At 43.1% G+C, this 10,105-nt stretch overlaps 2 protein-coding genes across 6 annotated transcripts in view; one reads left to right on the forward strand and one right to left on the reverse strand.

Annotated features, from left to right (window-relative positions):
* The window catches only part of SWT1 (SWT1 RNA endoribonuclease homolog), a 58,905-nt gene extending 55,362 nt beyond the window's left edge, over window positions 1–3,543 (reverse strand). For 2 of the 5 annotated variants that reach the window (XM_042466383.1, XM_042466385.1), the window contains exon 1: window positions 3,408–3,498. The gene's annotated coding sequence lies outside the window, so the exon portion shown is untranslated. Of the gene's footprint in view, window positions 1–1,827; window positions 1,851–3,407 lie in introns of those variants that run through there. The other 3 variants (XM_042466380.1, XM_042466379.1, XM_042466382.1) reach the window with 3 other exon arrangements.
* Window positions 3,544–5,607: 2,064 nt separating this feature from the next.
* Window positions 5,608–10,105, forward strand: part of TRMT1L (tRNA methyltransferase 1 like) — a 25,738-nt gene continuing 21,240 nt past the window's right edge. The window contains exons 1-2 of the mRNA XM_042464345.1: window positions 5,608–5,911; window positions 9,771–9,931. Coding sequence (XP_042320279.1) covers window positions 5,800–5,911; window positions 9,771–9,931 — 273 coding nt within the window. The 5' untranslated portion in view covers window positions 5,608–5,799. The remainder of the gene's footprint in view (window positions 5,912–9,770; window positions 9,932–10,105) is intronic.

Raw genomic sequence — 10,105 nt, forward strand, 5'->3', positions numbered from 1 at the left:
ATCACTTTACACAAGCCCCTGCTTCCTGATAAAATCACAACAGCAGTTGAAAACATAAATGTTTTTCTTCATCCTTTTATCCTCCTGCAGAGAGGTACAGGAGAGGGCAGGATTGTTAAATTGCATTATGTATTTTGTGTATTTGATTGTTTCTAATAAGTAGCACTGTTTCAGCAGATCATGTATGTGCCTTTTTGTCTCTTTACGATTTCTCCTCCTGTGTGATTGCGCAGTTTTCAATTCTTTTTCAGAGGTTGATACATAGCTGGGTTTTCCAGCGATACTGCTCAGCACTTCTACCATTCCTAAAAGATGCAACATTTTCCCTTGACTTCATCTTTCATTAATTCTTATATGTATAGCAACTGAGACGTGATAAGCAGAAGGTTCCTTAAAAATCCAGCGTGCTGGTTACAGCTTCTTCCTGTCATTCCACTCTGTCCTTGTGTACTTTGCTTATATGGTCAACACAGCTTCCCCTGAATGTGGCTGTTACAGACTGCAAATAAGCTGCTTCGGGTCTCTTTGGAGGTATGCTATTTAAATGATGATGGGTCTTACGCGGTCCGGCGAGGCAGTACGAGTCCGGAGGTCACACCATAGCCACACTCCATTCCTAAGCACCGGAGTGAAGCTTTTGGTGCAGCTTCCGGATTCTTAGGATGCATGCATCATTTAAATAGCATACCTCCAAAGAGACCCGAAGCAGCTTTATTTTGGCAGTCTGTAACAGGCCTATGTTTCCTGGATGTGAAGATACCACTTTTTGGGCACTACTACTAAAGATCCAATGGACTGGGAGTTTACTATTTGAGGTTTCTACCTCCAATAAAGGTTAAAAATATATATATTTTTTAAAATTTGGGAATATATTTGGTATGGTTTACAAAACAACACCTAAAATTTTCCAAGGGGGTTGTGACTTCACAAAGGATGGAGACATCTTGGATCTCAGAAGACATACTTTTTTGTATTGCTAATGGGATTCAAATTTTATCTCTTGGACTTCTGAATGCTTTGTTCCCAGTGTGGCACATGGTCAAGAGGAGGGACCCGCTTGCATAGATATCCCTCCACAGAACAACACAACAATAACACATTAAGAAAATGCAGGCCTCTGACTAAGATCATCAGATTTCCCCCCCACCTGTATGATTCTTAACCTGAAATCTCCCTGGAAGCCAAGATGATTAAACTGAGGCTATTGTACTTTGGCCACATCATGAGAAGACACGTCTCACTAGGAAAGGCAATACAGTAATGCTGGGAAAGGTGGAGAGAAGCAGAAAGAGAGAAAGGCTGCATGCTAGATGACTCCCTTAAGGAAGTCCTGGATATGAGTTTGCAAGACCTGAGCAGAGCAGTGGAGGACAGAGAGTCTTGGAGATGTCCCATCCACAGGGTTGCCATGAACTGGCATCCTAGAGAACAATCTGTAAGCGCCTCTGAGAGCCTTTGTGGCTGAAGAGCAGGGTATGAACACGCTAAATAAATCATCAAAGTCAAGGACAACTCCAAGACAGTTAACAACAACATGATTCTTAACAACTTTGCCAGTGGAGCTTGGAAAGCTGGCATCATATATTTTTCTGCATTTTGGTAGGTCCAATAAAGGTATCACTATTTGTGGATTTGGGATGTTACTGTACTTTTACATGGCCAACCCCTGAATGTTGTGTATGTGTGCTTTCAAGTAGGTTCTGACTTACTGCGACCATTATTGTTACGATTATGATTATTATGTTAATTTGCATCCTGCTTTCCTCCCAAAATTGGGACCCAAAACAGCTTGCATTCTAAAAACCATAGTACAATTCAAAAACTTACAAAAACCCTAAGATGACTCCTATCATTTCCTTGGCCAGTTTCTTCAGAGAGGGGTTTGCCATTGCCATCCTCTGAGAATGAGAGAGTGTGACTGGCCCAAGATCTCCCAGTGGGTTTCATGGCAGAGCTGGAGCTTGAATGCTGGTCTCCAGAGTTGTAGTCCAATGCTCAAACTCCTACACCACGCTGACCTATGGCAACCCTATTGTATTATAATATAATATTATATAAACATATCCCTCCATATTTGCTAGGGTTAGGGGCACAAAACCCCTGTGAATATGGGGAAAAAACACAAATAACAAAAACACCATGGATTTTTTTTACCTGAGAGGAAACCTCTCTAGGCATCTCTAGGTCCTCCAGTGCAACTCTGTGGTCAACGTCTGACACACACTGACTATAGAACTGCCCTGGCGGAGCAGATGCCTAGTAGAGAGATGCCTAGTGGAGAAATGCCTGGTATTCTCTCTAGGTCCTTCAGTGCAACTTTTTAGTTAAAACTGACCACAGAGTTGCATTGGAGGACCTAGATATTCCTAGAGAGGACATATTAATCAAATCCATGAATAATGAAATCTGCAAATATCAAAGCCACAAATATGGAGGGATGAGTGTGTGTGTGTGTGTGTGTGTGTGTGGGCCCAAGCATACAGACCAAAATAAAGCTGCTTTGGGTCACTTTGGAGGTATGATGTTTAAATGCTACATGCGTCCTAAGAGTCCAAAAGCCGCGCCAAAGCCATGCTCCAGTTCGAAGGACTGGACCATAGCTTTGGTGCAGTTTCTGGCCTCTTAAGATGTGTGTGTCATTTAAACAGCATACCTCCAAAGTGACCCAAAACAGCTTTATTTTGGACTGTCTATTTGGGCCCTATATATACACACACACACACGCGCACACACACACACATTATAATATATAACACACACACATATATATATTAATTATATATATTAGATAATTATAATTAGTATATAATTAAATATTTTTACACACACACACACACACACACATATATATATATATATAGAGAGAGAGAGAGAATGTATGTCTGTGTGTGTAAAATATTTAATTATATATTAATTATAAGTATCTAATATATATAATATATGTGTGTGTTATATATTATAATTAATACACATATATACACACACACACCGTATACAAGGAGGAATGGGTATGTAGAGAGATCTTGTGAGCTGCCAACTTCTTTCTTTCAGATAGTCTCAAAGGTGCCTCAACATCTCTCTACAATATATATATATATATATATATATATATACTGTATATATACTGTATATATATGTGTGTGTGTATTATATAGATACACATATACATAATATAATATACACATGGGGGTTGCCATTCCCTCCCTCTGAGGCTGAGAGAGTGTGACTAAGCCCCTGAAAGCCCCATAAGCTCCATCGTCCACTAGGAAGTGGCTTCCAGGTGGGCTCTCTCTCCCCCAAAAGGCCAGCCAGAAGCATTGGCCCCCAAGGCTTACAACTCCCCAGTCCAGACCAGTGGCGACCAGTTTCGAAGCCAAGGCCGCCTCCCACCTTCCCAGGTCTCTCACCTTCTCTCCCCTAGTCTTCTTTCCCCCCATAGAAGCCGCCCTTTCTGCCAAGCAGCTGACCTTTAAATGGTGGGGCTGGTTATTGTTGTTCTTGCTCTTCTCTTCCTGGCACCAATGGAACCTGCGCCGAGGTGCATGCTGGGGGTTGTAGTTTCCCCGCCTCCCCTGGCTCCTTGGAAGCTGCAGTAGACTCTGCTGCTTCTTACTGATTCATGTAGAGAGACCTTGTAGCACCTTTGAAACTCACTGAGAGAAAGAAGTGGGCAGCAAGAGCTTTCCTAGACTTCAGTCGACTTCCTCAGATGCATTTAGTGGAGTGGAAACCAGGGACAGACATATATACAGTCATCCCTCCATATTAGCGGCTTTGATATTTGCGCCTTTGATTATTCACGGATTTGATTAATATGTTCTCTCTAGGACTGTCTAGGCCATCCAGTGCAACTCTGTGGTCAACTTTAACTAAAGGTTGCACTGAAAGACCATTTGTAGCTACTCCAGTGCCATTCTATGGTCAGTGTATGTTGGACATTGACCACAGAGTTGCATTGGAGGACCTAGAAATTCCTAGAGAGGTGTCCTCTCCAGTAAAAACAGTGTTTTTGTTATTTACGGTTTTTCCATATTCACGGGGGTCTTGTTCCCCTAACCCTAGCGAATATGGAGGGACAACTGTATACAGTATATACATATACAGTATACACATTTGGAATAGACTGAAGCCTAGGAAAGCTCATGCTGCCAACTTCTATCTTTCAGTGCCTCAAGAGCTCTCTACAACTGATTCTACAAACTAACATGGCTATATCATTGAATTTCCCATTACAATCAACTTAGCCTAATTCTTATTCCATTAAACCTTACCAAGGGCACCATATACTCTCACTGGACAGTACAGTATTCTGCCTGCAAAGGGATCTCGGAGCAACTTTTGAGACGAACTACTGTACACTGTTATAATGCTGTTATTCCACTTCAACTGCTATGGCCACCTCCTGTGGAATCCTGGGATTTACAGTTGACGGAGGGGCATTTAAAATTTTCAGCCGGAGAGCAGTTAGGCCTCACTGAACCTCAAAATTCCACAAGAGGCCACATTAATAGTGCTATAACACAGTGTAGTGTGATACTGGTGTAACTGAAATAAAGGAGCTGGTAGCATGAGCTTCAGTAGACTTGGGCCATCTTCCTCAGATACACAGGGTGCTACAATTATAATACAAAGGATTGCTTTCTTCCTTCTACAACCTAACTGTGGTCTCAAACACACTGCAGAAATAATCCAGTTTGAGACTGCTCAGTGCTAAGGAATTCTGGATTACTGTAGTTTTGTGAGACATTTAACCTTCTTTGTCAGAGAGAGAGAGAGAGAGAGCTCTGGCGCCACAATAAACTACAATTCCCAGAATTCCTTAGCACTGAGCCAGGGCACTTAAAGTGGACTCAAACTGGATTACTTCTGCAGTGTGTTTTGGCCCTATGACCGTTTTTTACTTATTGTTAGAATTACAGGATATGTGTCGGCCTCACTTCTTACTAGTAATCCAAAGTAACCATTTTTATTTTAATAACCATTTTAATTTTAATAAGATGCATGTGAGGAAGCAGGCTCAAGTCTCTCAAAGCTCATGCTACCAACTTCTTTCTTTCATGCATCTGCACTGGAGAAATAATCCAGTTTGTCATCACTTTAACTGCCATGGCTCCGTGCTATGGAATTCTGGGAACTGGAATTTTGGAAGACATTGGAAACCTAGGTTGTTTTTTTTTTACTATTTTAATTTTTATTATTGTCACACACACACAAATCATTATCAGTAATTTAATAGTCTCATCGTGCTTATGTGCACTTTATATTGTTATTTTGCTGTTACTACTTCTGAGAGAACATATAAGTAAACATAAATAAATAAGCTTTCTGCTGCTTATATATTATGGCCAGCAGCCAGGGCTCCTTCTCCCTTTCAATATGTTTCCACAGAATGCTATAATTGTATTATAGTGTGTGTGTGTGTGTGTGTGTATATATATATATATATAATGGGTTTTTATATTTTATGTCTTTTAATATTCTCTCTGTCTGTGGAGTCTGCTTGGGAGCAGCAGACACACAACAGCAGCAAGGCCCTCCATTTAGGAGAAACCCTTTCCCTCCCAGCCTCCTTAACATCTGGCCGCCATTTTGAGCGTGTGCCGCTTGGCCTCTTGGGAAATGTAGTCCGCAGGCGCCTGAGGCGTTTGGGAAACGAGGCCATTGGGCCTAGCTTTCTAGGCAAACACAGTCGTGGGTTGTGGTTGTTGGGGTTGTGTCGGTCCAGTGAACGAGGGCCTAGAGTCCCTTTTATGCCTTTTCTTCATCTTCTCCTTCTCCCTTTTAGTTCCTGAGGGGAAAATGGCGGCCAGAGACGCGGCGACGCTCGGAGGGTTGCTGCCCCTGTCTCCCCGCAAAGAGAAGGACCAGGACGAGGTGGGAAACGAGGACGGAGAAGAAACAGAGGAGCCCAGTAAGAAAAAGACCCACGGCTGCACGCTTTCGTTTCATTTCTTTATTTATTTGGCGCGTTCAGACGTTCGCAATAGACGCGTGTTTGGCTCCTCAGTTAAGCATTAGAAGCCCGCATCCTTCCTTCCAACCTAGAAGGTGTAAGAGTATCCTCCCCGCCTTCTTTCTTTATACTAATGTATCTCTCTTTTGTTCCTCCCAGGTTGCGTCTCCATCTCCAGACTGCAGGAATAATCCGGGTTGACACCGCTTTAACTGCATGCTGCGGGATGATGGGATTTGTGGTTTTGTTGCCACTGACAGCATGGTTTGAGTGTATATTCTGACTGCCTCTGTTTATATGTATGTGAAAAGCAATGTGGTGTAGTGGTTTGAGTGTTGGACTACTGCTCCAGAGACCAGAGTTCGATTTCTGGCTCGGCCCTGAAACCCATGGTGTTGCCCTGGGCAAGTCGCACTCTCTCAGGGGAAGGCACTGGCAAACCTCCTCTGAACAAGCCTTGCCTAGAAAATGCCAGGATAGGCTCGCCGCAGTGTCATCGTAAGACAATAAGAAGACATTTATCTTTCCCTGTTGGAGAGCTCTGGAGCCAAACAACACTTCCCATAGGCGGTTAAAGCGGTGTCAAGATGGATTATTTCTGCAGTGCGGACGCAGCCCTGATTGAGAGGACACAGGTTGAAAGCATTGATTGTTGCAGAGGTGCAAGGGACAGCTTCCTTGGGGGAAGTGTGTCCATGCTGCAGGTTCAAAGCTCTCATTAGTGGCTGTCTCAATTTGGCTCTCATCAGTGGCTCAGTAAAACTGCAAATCCCAGCATTCCATAGCATGGAGCCAAGGCAGTTAAAGTGGTGTCAACCTAGATTATTTCTGCAGTGCGGATGCAGGATGAACATGAGAGAAAAATATGGCTTTAAAATTAATTGTACTCTTACATTTTCTCAGGTCAAAGAAAGGATGTGGGCTCCCAACGTTAACTGACCCAGTTAACTAACTATGGACCTAGTTTTGTAGGCAAGATGGGATCAGGGTGATCTGGCTGTGTGTGGAGGAACATTTTCTAGTTCCCTTGTCATGGGCTGCATCTTCTGCTCTGCAGAATTAATGCAGTTTGACACTGCTTTAAATTGCCATGGTCCAAAGATATGGAATTCTGAGAATGGTAGTTTTGTGGGAGATCGAGCCTTCTCTGTCAGAGAGCCCTGGTGCCACAACAAACTACAAATCCCAGGATTTCATTGGATGGAGCCAGTGGCAACCCCACCCAGGGTGTCATCCAGAGAAGGGAGGGGAGGCTTCTGGGGATGATGCCACTGGATGGAGCCATGACAGTTAAAGAGGTGTCAAACTGCTTTAATTCTACAGTGTGGCAGTAGTCTTGGACAGATGAGTTCCTGGTGGGTTTTATAAATACACTTGTCCCTCCATATTCGCTAGGGTTAGGGGAACAAGACCCCTGTGAATATTGAAAAAACGCAAATAACAAAAACACCATGTTTTTACCTGAGAGGACACCTGTTTAGGAATCTCTAGGTCTTCCAGTGCAACTCTGTGGTCAGTGTCCAACAGACACTGACCATCGAACTGCCCTGGAGGAGCTACAGATGTCTGGTAGAGGGTTCTCTCTAGGAATCTCTAGGCCTTTCAGTGCAACTTTTAGTTAAAGTTGACCATAGAGGTGCACTGGAGGACCTAGTTATTCCTAGAGAGAACATATTAATCAAATCTGTGAATAATCAAAGCCAGAAATATCAAAGCCGCCAATATGGAGGGATGAGTGTAATATATAAATAGACTCACTGGATTAAGATGGCCCGCCCCAGGAGGCTTATAGGTGGCTCTTGAGTAGTTTCCTGTTGCCTTGGCAGGTGATCCTGTTGAAGCCCTGGCTGATCTCTAGAATAGGGAAAAGGCTGGGGCAGTGGACATGATTGCTCCTAAGCATTCACTGACTTGGGGTCAAGTGAGCCCCTGGTTCACTAGGGAGCTGGAGGTGATGAAATGAGTGGGATGGAGACAGCTGCAACGATGGTGGAAGACTCGGAGATCACTGGAAAGCCTGTGCCGTGACAGTGGTGGCAGCGAAGAAATCATAGAATCATAGAATAGAATCATCCTTCTTCACTGCCACCATTGCATCCACACAGTGTTGTCCTGTGGTGCTTTTTACATTCTGCTGCATGATCAAGGGTGTCACTAGTGGGGTGCTGGGGATTCAAACCTCACCAGGTGACACACCTTGGATGATCTCTGGAATAGGCTGACACCACTGCTCCCTATACATCTGCCTTTGGGTAGGAATGGCCTGTGGCGTTCACCTATGTCCCTTTAAAATGCCAAAGAGATGATGTAAATTAAAAAATTAATTTAAAATTTTTAAATGTATTCTTTTTTAAAAAATAAAACATCACATCTTACCAAATTTTCACTTTAGCCACACGAAACTATGTGTACATTTAGGCTGTGCCAATGATACTTTAATTTAAAAGGTATAATTTTAAATTCTGCTAGTTGTTTATGTTACACCTATTATGGTTACATTCAGTGATATAAAGGAATTATACATCAGTGATGATGTTTTAATGCTGGACAAACGTAAACGACAGTCAGAAACCAGGACAGTGCTTTCTAATGCCCCAAAAGCTGAGAGTAAGCAGTCTGTAGAGAGCAAGGTCCATGGGGACCATAAACAAATCATACCATAAACACATGATAGCAATTCAGACAGACACAGCATACAATGCTAGCCAAAATAGAAATATGGAAACTGGATAGCAGAGTTGAAGGGGTATAAAGAGGGCCTGTCCAAAGAGTTGATCATGGAAAGTGGGAATGGCTCAGACTGGAGTCTGAGGGCAACAGAGCTCATCCCCAGAATGCAGCCTGGGATAACTATATATATACTGTGTGCACAGAGGCTGTGTTTTTGAGACAAATGTTTATACCTGAAAACTAGTTTCTGGCAATGAGCTATCTTGCAAGGTAACAGAGATTTGGTGGCTTTCTCGGGAATTGACAGTGGGATTTCAAATTGGTGGATGGCTTTAAGTTTAGGGTAACGAAAACAGTGGTTGGATGAGGACAGCCCCAGGCTGGATGAACAGGGAAGCTAGCTGGAACAGCAGGGGGTAGGCAGAAAGAGGACACCTCCTTTGTATTTTGGTGCAAGAGGAAATGCTAAAGATCCTGGGATGAGAAAGTAGTCAGCACACCCCTTTAGTTTTGGTGTTAGCATTACCTGGATTGTGCACAGGCCCTCAGGTCTTCACTCCTTTCTTATAGGAACTTCATCTAGTGTTCCAAAAGGTCATTGTGAAGAAGTTTTCAGTAGGATCTAGCTTTGGTCATTCCAGTAGATCCATTGACATCAATATGCTGGCTTCCTAGTGGCATAGGAGTGTGGTGTATGGACAGTGCACACCCCGAAGGCGGTGTCATGCCACCCCGCTGCCCACATGGGGGGGCAGTTTTTCGGCACTCTGCAAGAACAGCAAAAAGCCATGGCAGTGGAAAGCACAGCTTTTTTCCAGGCCAAAAAGGGGCAACATCTTGCTGCTTGTTTTTGGGCTGGAAAAACACCAGATCAGGGCTGCAGTGTGTGGTTGCCACAGCCCCAATCCAGCAATCAAAGAGGCAGCATGAAGCCCCCCGCCTTTAGGGCCATTTCAGTCCTTTGTTATGTCAGATTAGAAGACTATTTAACTTTTAGTGTGTCTATGCTAAATGTGACTGTCTAGAACGAATTCCATGGTTCTTATTCTTTTTACATTCTTTGTGGTAGTGATACTGTTGCATTTTAAACTGCTGCAAATGAGGTTAATTAAAATGTAAAATGAACACATTTTTCATCTTTCTGTAGATGGCATGGATGTCTCCACAAAAACTGAGAACCCCAGGCCAGATGTGGAAATAATTAAGGATGAAGTAAAAACCCAAAAGGAAGGAATAGAGCAAGCATCTATAGAAGAATCTAGCAGTCATCTATTGGATGCCTTATCCAGCTCTCCAAGAGGTTTGCTACTTTAACACAGGAACATGTATAATATGTAGGGGATGTTTACATAATTTGAAATACCAGTTCCCCAATGCATTCTTCAAAGCATGCCCTCAGATGTAAATGAGTACCACTATATGGTTATTGTTTTTCACCAAAGATTCAGTTGAGTAACTAGATGTTGGTTTCCAGTCAAAAGT

Source organism: Sceloporus undulatus, chromosome 4 (assembly GCF_019175285.1).
Source record: "Sceloporus undulatus isolate JIND9_A2432 ecotype Alabama chromosome 4, SceUnd_v1.1, whole genome shotgun sequence".
NCBI classification, from domain to species: Eukaryota; Metazoa; Chordata; class Lepidosauria; order Squamata; family Phrynosomatidae; genus Sceloporus; species Sceloporus undulatus.